General features: G+C 32.2%; 1 protein-coding gene across 50 annotated transcripts in view; it reads right to left on the reverse strand.

Moving 5' to 3' along the window:
- Window positions 1-20656, reverse strand: part of adgrb2 (adhesion G protein-coupled receptor B2) — a 554448-nt gene that overhangs the window by 53492 nt on the left and 480300 nt on the right. For 29 of the 50 annotated variants that reach the window (XR_015515944.2, XR_015515945.2, XR_015515938.2 and 26 more), the window contains 3 exon segments: window positions 20061-20146; window positions 12717-12815; window positions 8349-8520 (listed from right to left, as the gene is read on the reverse strand). Coding sequence is in view for 15 of the 50 variants with exons in the window: in NM_001443200.1 (NP_001430129.1) it covers window positions 8349-8520; window positions 12717-12815; window positions 20061-20146 (357 nt within the window). In the remaining 35 variants the exon portion in view is untranslated. 50 annotated transcript variants of the gene reach the window in all.

Consider the following 20656-nt stretch of genomic DNA (forward strand, 5'->3'; position numbering starts at 1 on the left):
AGAAGGTCGCTGGTTCAAGCCTCGGCTGGGTCAGTTAGTGCTGCTGTGTGGAGTTTGCATGTTCTCCCTGCATTCGTGTGGGTTCCCTCCGGGTGGTCTGGTTTCCCCCACAGTCCAAAGACAGGTGGTACAGGTGAATTGGGTATGCTAAATTGTCTGTAGTGTATGAGTGTGAATAGGTGTGTGTGGATGTTTCCCAGGGTAGTTTGCAGCTGGAAGGGCGTGCTGCATAAAAACGTGCTCGATAAGTTGACTGTTCATTCCGCTGTGGCGTCTTCAGATTAATAAAGGGACTAAACCGAAAAGAAAATGAGTGAATAAATAAATGGATGGATGAACAAATAAATGTATAAATGATTGGATTAATGAATGAAAGAACAAATAAATGAATGAATGAATGTATGAAAGAAAGAAAGAAAGAAAGAAAGAAAGAAGGAAATGAAAAAATAAATGGATGGATGAGCAAATAAATAAATAGATAAATAAATCCATGTATAAATAAATAAATGCAATAAATAAATAAATAAATAAATAAATAAATAAATAAATAAATAAATAAATAAATAAATAAATAAATTAATTAATTAATTAATTAATTAATTAATTACTTAATAAATGAATAAATGGATGAATGGATGGATGGATGAACATGCGAATAAATGAACGAATGAACGAACGAATTAGAAAATGAATAAATAAATAAATGGATTAATGGATGTATGAGCAAATAAACAAATAAATGAATGAATGCATGAATAAATAAATAAAAACAATAAATAAATAAATAATTTAATAAATTAACAAATACATAGATAAATGCATATATAAATGGATGGATGGATGAATAAATGGATGCATAAACAAATAAATAAATAAACAAGCAATTGAATGAACAAAAAAAGGAAAAAAAAATGAAAAAATAAATGAATGGATGGATGAACAAATAAATAAATAGATGAATGGATGGATGAACAAATAGATAAATGCAGTAAAATAAATACATAGATGGATGGATAAATAAACAGATAAATGGATAAACAAATAAACGTATGAATGAATGAATGAATGAATGGACAAATAAATAAATATAAAATTAAATAAATAAATAAATAAGCAAATAAATAAATAAATAAATTAAGCAGTAGTAGTAGTGGTAGTAGTACAGATTAAACCTCCTTTTTCTTTGCTGCATCTGATCTAAGTCACTTCCCAAAACAAAAGCCATAAGCGTTCATGAGACGTCCATTTGAGACGCATGTTAATTCTACAAAATGTTGTTCACATCCCCAGAGGTTGATCTGCCACGACCTTTATGCTTTGCAAAGGTTATGCTCTGAACAAATGACACTTTAATCTACTGGCGTCCTCAGAATAGCATCAAGCATATGCCGCCGAAACACTTTATTTATTGACAGCACATTCTCTGCCCTGTTTAGTAAATCCCTTCTCTTTCTATTCAGCCGAGCATGAGTTATCATGCTGCAACACTATTCACCAGCCAAGACTGGAATCAGTAATCAGTCTGCACAACTAAAATTACGATGTGCAGGAACTCTGGGCTGTTTTGTAAGATGGTGCAAGACATGGTTTCGATGACTGCTGAGTAAAGCTGCAGATGATCAGAATTAGGGCTGGGCGATATGACAAAAAGCTCATATCATATAAATCATCTCATAATCTGATGAGAATAGAAACAACTCAATCAATTAATAGTTTATATATTGACCACAGGCCTTCATTCTGCAGTGGCAACCCCTGATAAATAAGGGACTAAGCTGAAGGAAAGTAAATAAATGAATAATGACCGAATGGAAAAGCCTATTTCCTTTTTTGCATTTTAAATGATATACTCAAAAATGTGCTCATTCATATCTGATAATATTTCACACTTTATTTAAAACTCATGGCATTTGATAAAAAAAGTAAAAAAAAAGATATTTCAATATGTACACTTATTATTTGACTTTCAATGTAAGATGTGCAATGTACTAAAGTTATTTATTTATTGTTGTTATTTGTTGTATATTTATTTATTTTTTTGGTGTTTTTTATAATATTATTTATTTCCCCCCTCATATGTAAGGAGTTTAATTGTCAGAGAAGGGGTTATTAATAAACAATTAAATGAAAAAAAAAAAAACACATTTTGTATATTGTTGCACTGTATTTATTCCATGGTAATATTGTGATTTCCAGATTGCAACAGAAAAATACTGGGAAATCAATGTAGACTGGGATGGCATTTTCTTGGCTGTTCAGCCTTTTATTCGTAAAATGCCTCCCACCACTGCCGATATATAGCCACATCGCACTGCTACAAGTGTGATATATATATATATATATATATATATATATATATATATATATATATATATATATATATATATATATATATATATATATATATATATATATATATATATTAGGGTTGGGCATCTAAGCTATAATGCCGATCCGATACGCATCTCGATACAAAGAATACGATCCGATATATTAGCGATACATTTGTGACATATTGCGATGCAACACGATACGATTCACACCCATATCACGATACAATGCGATAATTCAGCACTAACTAATTAAATCAAGTTTATGAGATTATGTGAAAGAGGATGCTGTGCCATTAAATGAGTTTGATTATTTATTAACCAAGCAAAACCAAGACTTTTTTTACAAACTGGCTTTTCTCTCAGAGCCAGAGTGTCAGTTTACAGTAGAGGGCCATTTTTGAAACTTATAGCACATATTATTTAAGTATTTTCAAGATAAACAGAATGTATAAGTGCAATATATATTAAAATATATATATTTGCACTCTTTCAACATAAAGGTTTAGCATTGCACAACAAGAATTGTGATTTAACTTTTCAACTATGAAAACAAGTCTTACAAAGATATATTTTGCCACTGATTATTCAAAACTTAAGGTCGTGAACTAGCAGTGTTATGCTGCTTTGAAACATCACTGTCACTGTAAACAACAGGCTAATAAAAATATTATTAAATACAAATTAACAGGAGGAGGTGTTTAAATCCTTCGTTCTCCGTGACACTAGGCTGAATATCTTTGCAGATGAACAATGCAATAACATTCGTTATTTGCATAGAGCGCACAAAACTGTTGCGCATGGAAAAAAAACTTGCAATGCTTTTCTCACCACTTTTGGAGCTGGTAGCTACAGTTGAAGCAGTGCGAAAGCCGGGGATGCAGGAACAGTGGAAGATGCTTTCACAACAACACCGTGGCGCCGCTTCAAGTGAGATTTCAGATTAGTCGTACTGCCCGCGTATTTTACAGATGCGCGGCACATTTTGCAAATTGCATCTGTCCTGTCATGTCGTCCTTCCTTAAATCCATAATGTTGCCATACTTTAGATTTAAAACTCAGTGGGGAATAAAATGTTTGTTTTGCTTCTCGTGCTTTCTGAGGGCGCACCACTAGCTTCATCCGCACACCTGATAACGTTACACTGAGTTGTAGTGTGAGTGTACACATCCGCAAATCTGTTGCTAAGGCTTACTTTATGTAGGTCGATTAAATTATGCGCCAAAAACAGGTTGACAACACTTGTTAATAAATAAAAAATACATTCTATATTAAAAATATAAGCTGTATCTTGGAAAAACCGATGCATCTCGCAAAAACCGATGCATCTCGATTTGCTTCCAAAATTTCATTCATCCTCTGCTGCTCAACCGATGCACTCGCATCGTGCACGCGCATGACCGCGTATCGATACATATCGGTTAATCTTCCCATCCCTAATATATATATATATATATATATATATATATATATATATATATATATATATATATATATATATATATATATATATATATTTATTTATATATATATATATTTATATATATTTATTTATTTATATAAAGACGTAAAATATTAAATAAATATGCCTAACTTTTAAAATATTTTTCAAAAACGAATGATTACAGGTCAGACATTAAAAAATACAGCTAATAAAATGCTAATTGTAAACATTGTACTTTCAAGATTAAACATGTTTCACGATGATGATATTTATGTTCCTGTGTACATCCTCATAATGGCGGGTTATACTGTGCTCACATAAATTATGAAAAAAATATTTTTACAGTGTATTTTGTAATTTAGTGACAAAATATATAATAAAACATAATATATTGATAGCTTTTTTGTTTTGTCCACACAATACACAGTTGAGGTCAAAATTATTAAACCATTTAAACTATTTAAAAAATAAAAGATTGTTTTCAACACAATTTTAAACATAATGGTTTTATAATAGTACAAGTCTTTGGACAACAGTGGTTTGTTCTGTAAAAAAAATAAACAAATAAATAACTAAATAAATAAACAGACAAACAAACAATCAAATAAATAAAACCTTAAAAATGGTTTAAAAAATATCTTATTTTATTCCAGGCAAACTAAAATAAATAAGACTTTCCAAAGAAAAAAAAAAAAAATTCCATTGAAATTCATTTGTCTGTTAAACATGATATGAAAACTATTAGAAAAAGAATACAAACTCCACAGAAGTGCTACTAATTTCGACTTCAACTGTATATCATCATAATGCACAGCCCTAACCAGAATGACTCTCTGTATTCACTAAAACATAATGACAAACTATTCTCTCCAACCTTTTTCCATTCATTTGTCTGTGCTAATCACGAACGCTGCCTTTCCATTGTCAGTTCTGCCATTTCAGTGTAATTCGCACATAAAACGGCATACAGCGCTAGGATCCGCTGCACAAACTCCACTCCCTTGTTTTGCTAAAGCTATTAAGGATTACATCAAAGCCTTGCGAGGGGATTTTCATATATTTACTAAAATAATACCCAGATTTATTTGACTCTAATCCTTTGGTTTTTTGCGATATTGATTTAACATATATGGCTTAGCAAATTGGAACTGATTTTTCCCTCTGTAAACTCAAGAAACACATTTACAATATATGAAAGTCGGCCAAGTTTTTTTTTCTAGAGAGTTGAAATGGTCAGATTTGAACTACACTACCTGGCAAAAGTCCTGTCATTGATCCCAGGTGTAAGAGCAACAAATAATAACTTGACTTTTAGTTGATCATTTGGAAAAGTGGTAGAAGGTTCCTGCACGGACCCAAGATTCTTACAGAAATCAGTTACGTTTGGTGAAGGACAAATCATGGTTAGGGTTACATTCAGTATGGGGGTGTGCGAGAGTTCTGCAGAGCGGATGGCAACATTAACAGCCTGAGGTATCAAGACATTTGTGCTGCCCATTACATTACAAACTATATATGAGAGGGCAAATTTTTCAGCAGGATAGTGCTCCTTCTCATACTTCAGCCACCACATCAAAGTTCCTAAAAGCAAGGAAGGTCAAGGTGCTACAGGATTGGTCAGACCAGTCACCAGACATGAACATTATTGAGCATGCCTGGGTTTAGATGAAGGAGGAGGCATTGAAGATAAATCTAAAGCATCTTGATGACCTCTGGGAGTCCTGCAAGAACACTTTCTTAGCCATTCCAGATTACTATATTAATCAGTTATTTGAGCCATTGCAGTGATGTATGGAGGCAGTCCTCCAAGCTCATGGGAGTCATACACAAAATTAATTCTTTTTCCAGTGCACCATGACTTCATATTCTATACTGTATATTATTTCTGTTAAGTGACAAGACTTTTGTCTAAGCAAAGTCAGACCTTACTGTCCTAATGAAATATTTAAAAATCAAGTCATGATCATATTTTATTTAGGTAAAACACACATAATCTAGAGGGCTTTGCCATTTATATAACCCACTTCTGATGCCAAATGATCACCTAGACGTCAAGTTATTATTTGTTGTTCCTAAAACTTGAATAGGCGACAAGACTTTTGTCAGGTAGTGTACTGTATATTACGTTTGGGATTCTCTACAAAGTGACTATGGTTTGATTTATTTATGGCCGGTTGGAGCAGACCGTTATCACCTATAAGCAGTGCATGCTATTTTGCAAAAAAAAAAAAAAAAAATTAATAAATATTGCGTTAGCTGTTTGAGCCAAGTTTTTTTATATATCCTAAGTGGGTCTTAAAATAATGGAGTGGAATAAAACTCCTCCTTCAATCTCCATTTAAATAAACCTCTGATTGTCCTTTAGGATTGGGCGGTAGAACAGTCAAACTTTTGATTTTTATGATTGTTAGGAGCAATCACACACACATACGATTGTGATGGAGACTGCAGTTGGTTTTTCTTAAGTGCTATACTGTATGTCTGTGTCATAAAAGCCTTAGATTTTATTGACTTAGAAAAACAAGATTTATTTAATTTTTTATCTTGCATTTTGATTTACAGAAGACACCCATTAAAAAATTAAATTGTAACATGTTTTGGACACATGGAGGCTTATTTAAAACCAGAAATCTTATTTAAGGATCTCTGAGCACCTAAGAAAATATAATTTGTCATTTACAAGTTTCATATTGTGGATTTAAAACAACATTATTTATCCATTTGAAACCCTGGACTACAAAAGTTCTTACAATTCTAATGCTGCACATGTATAATTTAAGCTTTTGGAATAAAATAAAATAAAATAAAATAAAATAAAATAAAATAAAATAAAATAAAATAAAATAAAATAAAATAAAATAAAATAAAATAAAATAAAACAAAATAAATTAAAACAAAATAAAATAAAACTTCGTTTATTCATTCATTCATTCATTCATTCATTCATTCATTCATTCATTCATTCATTCATTCATTTTTAAAATTATATCTTAGTGCAATGTTATTTTTCTTTCTGAACCCTCAGATTTTCTTTTAGCTGTTTCTTGACCAAATAGTGTCCTACAATTGCAAAGTATACAGTAAATTAACATATATTTATTCAGCTTTTAGAAAATGTATGCATCTAAATTAGGGTTATTTAACAAAATATCGATTTCTTAGCACATTTGATGTTAAGACATTGATAGGGTGTTGTCTAAAATTGAACAAAATTTCTGTAAATTTTTATTTAAAAAAAAAAAAAAACTCTAAATGACAAAATATGTAATTTTAAATTTGGTAGAAATATAATCAGCAGCTTTCAGAAATAAAGAATAAACATATTATGTATAATGTGTATATACACTTCCTGACAAAGGTCTTGTCGCTTGTCGCTTAAGTTTTAGGAACAACAAATAATAACTTGACTTCTAGTTGATCATTTTGGTATCAGAAGAGGCTTATATGAAAGGCAACATTTTTAATTACTATTGATTTTTAATTATTTCATTAGGACAGTAAGGTCTGACTTTGATTAGACCAAAGGCTTGTCATTTATCAGAAATAATGTACAGTATACAGTAGAATATAAAATCATGGTGCACTGGAAAAATTATTAATATTGTGTATGACTCCCATGAGCTTGGAGGACTGCATTCATACATCTTTACAATGACTCAACTAACTTATTAATAAAGTCATCTGGAATGGCAAAGAAAATGTTCCTGCAGGACTCCCAGAGTTCATTAAGATGCTTTAGATTCATCTTTAGAGCCTTCTCCTTCATCTTAACCCGGACATGCTCAATAATGTTCATGTCTGGTGACTGGTCTGGCTAATCCTGGAGCACCTTGACCTTCTTTGCTTTCAGGAGCTTTGATGTGGAGGTTGAAGTATGAGAAGGAGCGCTATCCGGCTGAAGAACTTGCCCTCTCCTGTGGTTTGTAATGTAATGGGCAGCACAAATGTCTTGATACCTCAGACTCTTAATGTTACCATCCACTCTGCAGATCTCTCGCACTCCACTATGCTGAATGTAACCCTAAACCATGATTTTTCCTTCACCAAACTTGACTGATTTGTGTGAAAATCTTTGGTTTATGCGGTTTCCAATAGGTCTTCTGTAGTATTTGTGATGATTAGGATGCAGTTCAACACATGATTTATCAGAGAAAACGACCATCTGCCACTTTTCCAAATGATCAACTAGAAGTCAAGCTATTATTTGTTGCTTTTCCAACTGGGATCGATGAAAAGACTTTTGTCAGGTAGTGTATGTATAGTAACATTTGCATCAGTCCTTCAACACATACTGTACTGTACAATATACAGTGTTTTAATTTTAAAAAGGCCATAGCTAAGGTAATCTTCACCATGTTTACTCTCAGTATATTTGTCACATCAGCTCATGTGCAAAAAGTATAAGACTGCCTAAAGTCAAAGTGAAACAGGCTACTTTTTTCATACAAGTGACCCTACACACAACTTATTAACAGAGTTAATAATACTCTCTAATTATTAACTTAATGACACATTTTTAATTATAGTGACACATATACTAGTTGCTTCACAAGTATACTGTATAACACACTGACCTCTCTCCGCATGGCACAATGCACAGTGATGATGACGAATCCCTGGACGGAGTCAAAAACGGCGAAGAGCACCTGAAAGAGGGTCGAGCGGCGATCTGTGATGGCCAGAACAGCTGACATCCATGTGAGGGCCAGCAGAGGGAGAACCACACAAGAGCTCCATAAAGATGCCCTGAACAGAGAAAGAGCACAAAGCAAATGCAAAGATCATCCTCCATGCAGAGAGGTGGCGAAAAACAACACTGAACCTGGATCAGCCATTAAGAGCAAATATTATTGCGATTACAGCTGAGCGATGAAAGCACTGAGAGGGTTTAGAAACCAGCACTACAGCACAGGCATTTAACTGAGTGTCAGCACAGCGTAGATGACTGATGATAAATAAAGTATATTGATATTATTAATTAAGTATAAATCATTTATACTTGATGAGTCATTGCATTCATTTCAAACCTGAAAGCCCACATGTTGTGGTTGCTGAATGTTTTGAATATGGAACGTGCTGAGTCAGAGAGAATGCTTAGGTGATATTTAAAAATGTTTATTCAAAGTGTCACATTTAAGAATACATATAATATTACTGTTAAAAAAAGAAAAACGTGTCTATGTAATGATGTTTAAAAAACAAAGTTTATGTGAGACAGAATTATAATAGTTAAACTTATGAGCTATGTTTGTGTTTGTTACTTGAAATAAAACTATTACATTTTTAATTTTTATTTTAGGAGACATGCCTGTTTTTCAATTATTGCAACCTAAAAATAAACAAATTAATAAATAATAAAAAAATATTAATAATAAATAATAATAAAATATAAAAATAATAATAACAATAACAAACTGACATTTAACAAAATATATGAAAAATGAAAAACACGATAAATTTCTAAAACTTAAAGTAAAAAATCTAAATAAAACAAATTTTAAATAAAAAAATATAAAAACGTAACTTTATGCAATACTAAAATAAATTATTTTGCAATACTAATTAATTATTATTATTATTATTATTATTGTTGTTGTTGTTGTTGTTGTTGTTTATTTATTTTTTAATTTTTTTGCAAGGTTATTTCTCATAACTTAATTATTAATATTAAACTATTGCTTTTTGAATTGTGAATATATATTGTATTTTGATCTATATTATAAGCTATATTTTATGTGATACCTAGGCTTTTTTTGTTTCACAGTTTTGAGAAAACAACCAGTATTGATATAAACTCAGGATAGCAAAAGATAAAAATGCAATTTTGTTGAGAAGAAATACGAAAAAAAAAAAAAATTTAGATCTCAAAAATCTGAGAAATTGCAAGAAAAGTTAACAAAAAATAAGACAATTATGAAAAAACGTACAACTAATAATAATAAAAGTGATGATAATAATAATATTAATAAAAATATTATTATTATTATTAATAATAATAAAAGTGATGATAATAATAATAATAATAATAATTTAATAATAATAATAATAATAATAATATATAATATTAATAATAATAATATTAAAATAATAATACTAATACTACTACTACTACTACTACTACTACTAATAATAATAATCTTTTTTTCTTTTCTTCAATAAGCAGACATGTGGTCAGTCAATCTATTTAGAACGCACTCTGTGTTTGTTTGTAAAACAGATAAATAATTGCTGTTTGTAATGCTGCGCATTCATGCTAACACACCCTGACATGTTAACATCACGCTGCTAATCCTTCCAGAGTGTTTTGGTTCTGCATCACGCAGAGCTACTTAGGTAAATATCAGGTGTCAGTAAAGAGTGTCCGCTTGAGCTCAGGTTTCACCACAGCTGGCTACCCATTTAAACATCTTCACGCTGCCCTGACTCAGTCTCCTGCATGTGGCTGCGACGGGACAAACGTAAGCAATGAGACAGAGAGGAAGAGATTTGCTCATATGCAAATCTACAGTGGCCTCCACTAATATAGTTAAAAAATGATGTACTATCATCATTGCAATGAAAAAAATTAATCATTTATTAGAAAACGAATTATTAAAACTATAATGTCTTATAAATCTGATATCTCATATTTATGTAAGATTTATATAAATCCCATAAAATTATATCAATTCTTATATATTGACCATTTCAATGTGGTCATGTCATTGGCCCATGAACATTTCCTGCTTGTTGTCAAACTATTTCATAACTGTAACAATTTTGTTTAGCAATTTAATGATAACTTTACATTAAAACATCTGCCATAGGATTATTTAATAATATGTGAAGTTTTTTTATCGTTGGAAGCTATAGAAATTACAAATTTAAATAAGGAAATATATTAGGACCATTGGTGTTGTTTACAAACAAAATGGTCTATATGTAAAGCAAAAAAACATACTTTTTTTCCACAGCCTTATTATTTCCTATATACCATGGGTTGTAATATTAGTGAAAGGCACTGCACCATATGAGTTCTCATGCTCATATAAGAACAATGCAGAAAAAGGAAGACAATGTAAAATAGCATAACTCAAATCTCAAATTCAATGTCCTCCGCTGACTAACTGTGGAAAGAAAGATGAAGCTGAAACTGGTGGAAATGATGAAATTGGTGGGATCGTGTGAACATGGTTTTCCCAAACTTCCTTCAGGAAGTCCTCTTCATTAATTTCTATGATTGAAGTTGCAATGCGCCACACACACATGCCCCATATTTATACTCGGATAGCAGAGACAAGGAAAAAAAAAAAAGCAGACAGCGAGAATGAGATGGGGGAAAAACATGACAAAGAGAAAGAGAAACAGAGAAGCAATATCATTCATTTCATTATCATTTCAATAACACGACTCCCTCCAGCAAATAGCGGAGACAAGTCCAATTTAACCAAAGCCAAAAGAATCAGAGGTGGCCCTTGATCCACATGCTGATTCTTTACCTCTTCTAAAAGAGCACACAACTCCGTCTTTGTGTGTGTGTGTGTGTGTGTGTGTGTGTGTTTGACATGGTAATCAATAAAACACATACATTTGGTTATGAACAAATAAAATAAGCTAAAAAAAAAACTAGCTTTAAAGTAAACAATATTTTAAAAGCCCTATATTTTGGATATCACTTTTAGTAAAAAAACAAAAAACAACAAAAAAAAACATATATATAAAGTGTATTTTGTAGTCCAAATACTTAGAAAAACAAACAAATAACAAATCAAAATGAAGTGCATTTTTCTTTAAATAAAGCTAAATTACCTAATAGTGGGCTAAGTAAAATATTCTGAATTCAAACCAAAAACAACATTATTTTATGTATACCACACTGGCAGATAATTTAGCTTAAGAAATGCAGTCAATTGGCAAAAAAAAAATTCAAAAATTAAATAAAAAATGCAAATGCAAGTTTTGTCAATCAAGTGGACAATGCAGAATACAGATGTAAATTTTTTCAATTACATGTTTTGAGCTTGTGTTAAATCACTTGCCAAGGTAGTTGACAGATCTTTTGTACACTCTCAGAAATAATGGTAAAAAGTTGTCACTGGGGCATTTGTACGTTTGTACCCCCAAGGCACATATTAGTATCTCAAAGGTACACCAGTATATCTTGTGGTACCTATATATGAAGGATGAAACCTGCAAAAACAATAAATAAATATGCAAATAAATAAATAAATTAATTAAAATCTACAAATTCCTGCATATATATATATATAGTGTGGGCAGATTGATAATTAAATAAATGACATAAATGTTGGGGGAATAAGAAAATGCTAAACTCAAAATTGATTTTCCCCCTTTCAAACGTTTAATCACTTTTGAATGAAGTTCCGTATTTATTTATTTTGTATTGTTTTTGCAAGTTTTGTCCTCCATACCTTTAAGACATTAATGCCTAAAGCATTTTATGTTTTATGTCTTTGGTTATGTCTTGGTTATATCTTTATTGATCTGCATTTTTTTATAATAATAAAATCAAATAAAAGTAAGATCAAATCAAATAAAACCAAATAAAAAAAAAAACTAAATAAATAGTTAGATAACTAGTTAGATAGACAGACAGACAAGATAGACATAGGTATGAAGCTGAGATAGGAAGATAGACTAAATAAATAAATACACAAACAAACAAATAAATAAATATACAAACAAACAAATAAACAAATAAACAAACAAACAAATAAATAAATAAATAAATAAATAAATAAATAAATAAATAAATATGTAGTTGTAGTATGTATATTTGTAGTGTGTCGACAGGAGGGAGGCTCTTTGAAGAGTTTCTGTTTCTTACTGTCAGTGTTGAAAGGCTGCAGAAAGAGAGATAGAGCAAAAGAGAAAAAGAAAAAAGAAAGAAAATGGAGAAAGAGAAAGAAAGAGGCAAAGAGAGAATATGGAATGAGACTAACATGGCGCTGCTGGCGGTAGAGCTGGACAGGGCAGTACTGGAGATCACCCCACACTTGGAGCATTTCAGGAGCAGCCTGCTACGCGCTTCCAGCGGTGGACTTCAGGACCCAGTACACACACACACACACACATATATATATATTCACATGGGGAAAAGGTGGACGTGACACACAGAAGTTGGAAAGTAGGAAGGAATATCAATTTTAAAAAATGTCACTCATAAAATATCCATCCATACACCCACAAATGGCACAGAGGCATAAGGTTTGAATGCAGATCGGAAGGGAGCGGCAAATGGAAGAGTCGGACGACAAAACAAGTACATAAGGAAAAAGGGAACACAAAATAGAGAGGGAAAAAAAGAGAGAGAAAGAAAAAATTAAGTAATGCAAGAGAATGGCATCAAGCAATGAACAACAGCAATGGCAGAGAAATCTGTAATGAATGTCACAGCGTGAAAGTAGCTTGCGTTTGCATGTGTGTGTGTGTGTGTGTGAGAGACAATGATGGCAGGAGAATGAGAAAATGGAGAGAAGCACAGTAGAATGCAAGCACAGATCATTAACAATGAGCAGATGAGGCAGATGGGAGCTGCAAAGACTAACCTACTTCAGCTGCTCACTGAAGTGTGTGTGTGTGTTATAGTATTTGTGTGTGAAAACAGGAAAAAGACTGATGCAGAGAGGAGAGCTACACTCCCACACACAAGCACACACACAGAAGCACACACCTGATACTGCTTTTGACTCCTGATTTGTGTAAGCAATGTTAAAAAGCAGATCAGTGTGTCCAGGTTGGTCTCCCACAGGTCATTAACCAGGAAGTTCAGTTTTTAATGAAGCCCTTTACAAACTCCCTCGGCTTTATAAGGTCTTTATAAGGTCTAGGGTGTAAAAGCACTAACAATTGCTTAATGTTTGTGTGAATGTGTAATTACATATGTATTTTATCATGGTCCATTGGGATATTTTCGTATTTTTAAATAATGATTTTTTTTTAATCAGGGAAGATTACACAAAAAAACACAAAACAAAAATTTAAACAAAACAAAACAAAAATTTAAAACAATACAATAAATTTTAACAAACCAAAACTATAAATAAAAACAAAAACAAAAATTTTTTTTTGTATATATACAGTTGAAGTCAGAATAATTCCCCAATTTTTTCAGATTTTTTTAGCACTATTCTAAACACAAAAGTTTTAGGAACTAATTTCTAATAACTGATTTATTTTATCCTCGACTTGATGAAAGTAAATCATATTTGAATAGATATTTTCAACATACTTCTATACAGCTTAAATTGAAATTTAAAGGCTTAACTAGGTTAATTAAGTTAACTAGGCAGGTTAGGGTAATTAGGCAAGACATTGTATAATTATGGTTCGTTCTGTAGACGGTCGAGTAAAAATATAGCTTAAAGCGGCTAATAATTTTGTCCCGATAATAGTATTCTAAAAAATTAAAAACTGCTTTTATTCTAGCCGAAATGAAACAAATAAGACTTCATCCAGAAGAAAAAAGATTATTAGACATACTGTGAAAATGTCCTTGCTCTGTTAAACATCATTTGGGAAATATTTAAAAACGAAGAAAAAAGTTCATAGGGGGCTAATAATTCACATTAGGGAAGACTGTGAACGAAACAAAAAAACAAAACAAAACAAAACAAAACAAAACAAAACAAAACAAAACAAAACAAAACAAAACAAAACAAAACAAAACAAAACAAAACAAAACAAAACAAAACAAAACAAAACAAACTAAACTAAACTAAACTAAACTAAACTAAACTAAACTAGATAACCTAAGCTAAGCTAAAAAAAAAAGCAATAAATTAAAACAAAACTAAACTTTTTTCAATTTAAACCCAAACCATATGAAACAACACAAAAAAACAATTAAAATGATAAATTAAAAAAAAAAAAAATAAATAATGAACAATTATGACAAATGGCACTTGTGTTCAACATAAACTCTTTGAAAGTGTAGATATTTTAAAAACAAGACTAAGATATGGAAACATATATATAATAACATATTTCAATTCATCAGCATCTTCTTTGTAATCATCTATGACATTTACTGTACTAACAATTTGAAAACCAATTTGTGAAAACCAATCAAAACTAATTTGTGAGTTGCAAATTGTCAGGCTTGTGGCAAAAATGTTATCGAAATAAACAAAAGTGCCTCACAAAACAAGATGCAAGCCCTTGTATAATTACACTGACCTATCATGGCTGTTGCAGTTCAAGTGAAATGAGAAAACAAAGTGTCAAGTGCATTTACTGTAGATCTGTGCAAGTTGCACAATTTATATTTATGTTTGTGCTAAGACTAATAGCGGTACCAATCACATATGGAAGCTTCTGAATGCAATAGACAATTATATAAGATTTAGATTAGATAACACTAAAAAAGACACAACAAAGTTCAGAAACAATGAAGAGATTCATTTTTCAGCTTCTCTGATTATTAGTGGGCATTTCTGCATAACTTGTGCCATTAAAAATAAATGCTCCTAGAGATGCAGAGGAGCACTATTAAATTAATGGCATAAAACGGCATGCTTTGTTTTTTGTTCCTTTAAAAAATGTGAATATTATAATATGCATATGTTGCTGGTTCTATGCTTTGAATTATAAAGCATTTTTGTTTCAGTTGTAGTAGTTATTTTGTATGTGTTCCGAGGGACTATTACTTCATTCATTGTCCTTTGAGTGCCTTTATTCATCAGGGGTCGCCACAGCGGAATGAACTGCCAACTTATCCAGCATACGTTTTACACAGCCGATGCCCTTCCAGCTGCAACCCAGTACTGGGAAACACCCATACACACTCATTCAAACATATACACTACAACCAATATAGGTTATTCAATTCACATATAGCGCATGTCTTTTGAATGTGGGGGAAACCAGAGCACCTGGAGGAAACCCACATCAACACAGGGAGAACATGCAAACTCCACACAGAAATGGCAACTGGCTCAGCCGGGACTCAAACCAGCAAATTTCTTGCTGTGAGGCGACAGTGCTAACCACTGAGCCACCGTGTCACCTTCAAGGGACTAATTAAAACTATTTAAAACACACACACACACGCACACGCGCACGCACGCACGCACGCACGCACGCACGCACACACACACACACACACACACACACACACACACACACACACACACACACACACACACACACACACACACAAAGTTGGGTAAAAATGTGCTCAGGACATCAGAAATATGGAAATGAGGGGCACCTGGGGTCAGAAACTAACAAAGTGGACTTGACACATTAATTAACACTCTCAAACATAAAAATATGCATAAAACCAAATTTTGTTTAGCATAAAAAGTGACTGTTTTATGAAATGTGAATTAAAAAAGAAGTATATACAGTTAAAGTCAAACTGATTAGCCCTCCTGTCAAATTTGTTTTCTTGACCGTCTACAGAACAAACCATCATTATACAATAACTTGCCTAATTACCCTAACCTTAACCTAATTAAGCTTTTAAATGTCACTTTAAGCTGTATAGAAGTGTCTTGAAAAATATCTAGTCAAATATTATCTACTGTCATCATAGCATAGATAAAATAAATCAGTTATTAGAAATGAGTTATTAAAACTATTATGTTTGTTTAAAAATGTGTTGAAAAAAATATTCTCTCTGTTAAACGGAAATGAGGGAAAAAGATAAACAGGGGTTCTAATAATTTAGGGGGGGCTAATAACAGACTTCAACTGTATGTGACATGCAGCATGAATATGGAAATGAATTAGACTGGATTTCAACACTAGCACATTTTATTTTATGTACAAGCCACAAGCTGAAAAATCCATAGTTAGCCATTGCAGCTCCCATTATACATTGATCTCGCTTGAACATAAACATTACAGGAAAAGAAAAGTGAGGGGGGAAAGACAAATCAATTAGAAGAAAATTGCAGAATGTACTCTTTGCCTGGAGGGATTACAAATATCCAGTCATTGGATTAGTTCAGATCTCTGATTAGCTCCTCATTCAATTAGTAAGACCCACTGTTTCCTGCCAAGACACCGGCCGTGGTGGTCCACCGAAAGCAATGCCACAGATCTAAATGACCATTTGTGTGCATGCATTCAAATCGGGGAAGTACTTGGTTGCTATTAGATGCACTTATTTAGCTCGTTCATGGTGGACATTAAGGAAGTTCTCATGCTTTCAACTTAGTGTTGGTGAAAAATGTGCTTATGCATAACAGTGAGCTCATTTTAACCCTCATAACGCATTCAGAATCGCAACCAGGGGTCATTTGTACACATAATAATATACAAACGACGTGGAGATAATTGTTTGTAGCCTTCCATTTAAAGAAAGAAAAACTACAGTCGTCGCTGAAATAACTTGAAACAGTAAAGAAAAGTAATGGTTAAGTAAAAATGACTGAAAATAAATGAATAAAAGAGTACTAATGATTTCATCCACATCTGTGTATTAGGAATATTTTAATATTGTTTATTAAAGCTATGCTGTATCGGATCAATAACTTCTCATTATTGAGTAGATGTGTAAACATTTTCTTTTTAATAAGTATGAATTAGATTCTGATGAGACATGTTATTTAAATATGTCACTGTGTAATTTTTATGTGGACATTAAAATGTTAGAATTAGCTCTATTAACCCTGCAAATCTTATTTGAAAGAAAAAACAACACCAAAAAATATAAATATCACTCTTAAACATTTTTAAAAAGAAAGCTTATTTTGTTTACTCGAATATACATTTACTTTCAGGTTCAAAAAATGTATAAATATATTAAAAAATCTTTAATTCATTGTTAATAGGTATATGTAAAACCTATAAATATACATTTCTGTCTGGTTCTTGAAGCTGATTGGCTGATAGCGGTGCAATGTTCTGCAATATCAGCACTCTTAAAGCTCTTCACCCTTGTGTATTACTCCACCCACATGACATGCAGAGGAATAAGCTCACAACAGTTTGACAAATATTGCTGCTGTTGGACAACATAATGTACTTTTGAAACTTTTTTAGACAAGGGTGTAGTTTAGTTTTAAGGTTGGTGCCTGTTTTAAAAAAAATTATAATTTCGCTTCATATCAACACGTTGGCGGCCATCAGCATAGCAAAAAAAAAAAAGAAAAAAAAATGTATTCACTTTACGCCACAAGATGGCAACAGAGACAGCATAATAATTACTTAGGGAGAAAAAGTCAGCATAAATTTCAAACTACAGCTGAACAATTAATTTTAGAAAAGGTAAAAGACATTCTAAGTCGATCTCTCTTTTGCATTTTGTAGTGTTGTATTTATAACATAGTAATCTGTAGTGTTTGCTTTGCTCAGGCTTTTTCAGTGTTAATTGATGTAATCTCCCAATTGCAGCAGAGAAATACTGGGAAATCTCTATAGACTGATGGCATTTCATGCTGCTCAGCCTTATAATCTTAAAATGTGAGCAAAATCAGCTGTTTTGTCATCACTTTAGATGTTACGCTAGAGAATCATTCAAATACTAGCTCTAAAGTGATGTTTGTGAAGCAGCAACAGTTTCTGCTGTTCTGAGCGTCATCTGCAGATTTGAATGGTGATACAAAAGTGTTTTTAGACTCTCCGTGTTTGAATGTCTTTCTTATATACACAATTGTGCCATCAAACTGTTTTTATAAATGCAATATCACACTAGTAGCAGTGCAAAATGGCTGTATATCGTCACTGGTGGGACAATGCAGGTACCTCCTGACCAGTACCGATATACAACCAAATTGCACTGCTAGTCATGTGATATTGCTCATAAATAATGCAATGGTTTGTCAATAAACATACGTACAATTTACAATTATGTATAACTTTTGAGATGATATGATATGAAAGATAATATATGCATACACAAACACACACAGTTAAAGTCAGAACTATTAGCTCCCCCTGAATTATTAGCCCCATTGTTTATTTTTCCCCAATTTCTGTTTAACGGAGAGGAGATTTTTTCAACACATTTCTAAACATAATATTTTTATGATATCAACTCATTTCTAATGATTTATTTTATCTTTGCCATGACGACAGTATATAGTATTTGACCAGATATTTTTAAAGACATTTCTATACAGCTTAAAGTGACATTTAAGGGCTTAACTAGGTTAATTAGGTTAACTAGGCAGGTTAGGGTAATTAGGCAAGTTATTGTATAATGATGGTTTGTTCTGTAGACTATCAAGAAAAAATATATAGCTTAAAGGGGCTAAATATTTTTATCTTAAAATGGTTCTTAAAAAATGTAAAACTCCTTTCATTCTGGCCGAAATAAAACAAATAAGACTTTCTCCAAAAGAATAAATATTACCAGACATACTGGGAAAATTTCCTTGCTCTGTTAAACATTATTTAGGAAATATTTAAAAAAGAAAAAAAAATCAAAGGGGGCTAATAATTCTGTCTTCAATGGTATATTTCTAAATTTAGAAATACATTTATTTATGTTTTTATTTATCTTATTACCTGAAACGGAATGTATATTCAAGTAAAATAAATTAGATTTGTTAAAAAAACTATTATTGAATGATACTGCAACTAATACCAATTACAATCGTACATATTTTCACAATAGTGTTATTCTTCATGTGAATACTGAGTCTCCGAGCATTTGCTAAAGCTTGTTTCGTAACAAAACAAAATTTTAGTAAAAGGCACTTAGATGCATTACGGGGGTTAAAAATTGCACTCATCTCTGTAAAAAAACTGTATATTACTGATGGAGCTCAGTAAAAAAAGTGCTCTAGAAGTTTGCAGGTACTTTATTGCCGATTCACTGAGCGGAATGGGAATATTCAATCTCTCTGAGCAGTTTAGCCTCTTGTTTGAGGTGAGGGATGTGGCGGTCCACTCATTAACACAAGTGTTTAATGGATCACTCTGCTTTGTGTCCAATCAAACAAAGGCAAAACAGAACAAGCGTTTTAAAAGCACAAGGGCTCCTTGATCCTGTCAGTATGTGCAGCAACATGAACAATGAATATACACTTAGCTAATGACAGAGCTATCAGAAGACTAGCCCGAGGTTAGCAGGCCAGCAAATCAATACAAGTCCATTAATGAAGCTGTCATATCTTGGCTTTCAGTCTGATGTTTTTCAACTTTTAGTGGTATTGTGTGCGTGTGTGTGCATGTGTGTGTGTGTGAAAGAGAGAGAGCATGAGCAATTTATTTCGGCAAAACATTTGACAGGATATTTTAAAACCTTCAACAGGCCAGTGGTAAATGAGTGACTGGGTGCAAATCCAGAAATAAATGAGTATCATAGAGCCGCTACTTTGACCTTCACTTACCCTGCTCTCTGCTTTTTGGACTTGTCTGAGATGCCGTCTCTAGACATGAGCTTGTTGAAGACCACGATTCCTATCAGCATGTTTACCTGCAACAACAAGACACAAGTAGAGTTATTTAGATTGCTGGTCTCTTTCTGATTTATTTAAGGAGGATTATGCTGGTTATGTTAAAGTCAGGATCTTGTTCAGCTGTTAAGCACATTTTAAGATGGTTGGGCATAAAAATGAGTTTGGTGTTTAACATTTGAATGCAGTGTTGCTCATTTAACCAGTTGTTAACAGGGTTGTGAATCTGAGAGTATCCTTAGAATTTCAAAAGTAGCAAGCAAAATGCAGAACAGTACTTTGAATTTGAATGAATCGAAAAACTATTTTAAACAAAAGAAATTCATTCAACTATTTAGTAATCAGACCGAGAAATAGACAGAGGTAAAGAGAGATGAACCAAAAGACAGGCAGACAGACAGATACATTGATAGCTACAGTGACAGACAGAAAGACAAGACAGACAAGATAGACAGACAGACAGACAGACAGACAGACAGACAGACAGACAGACAGACAGACAGACAGACAGACAAACTAATAATCAATTG

Source organism: Danio rerio, chromosome 19 (assembly GCF_052040795.2).
Source record: "Danio rerio strain M-AB ecotype USA chromosome 19, GRCz13ab, whole genome shotgun sequence".
Lineage (NCBI taxonomy): Eukaryota > Metazoa > Chordata > Actinopteri > Cypriniformes > Danionidae > Danio > Danio rerio.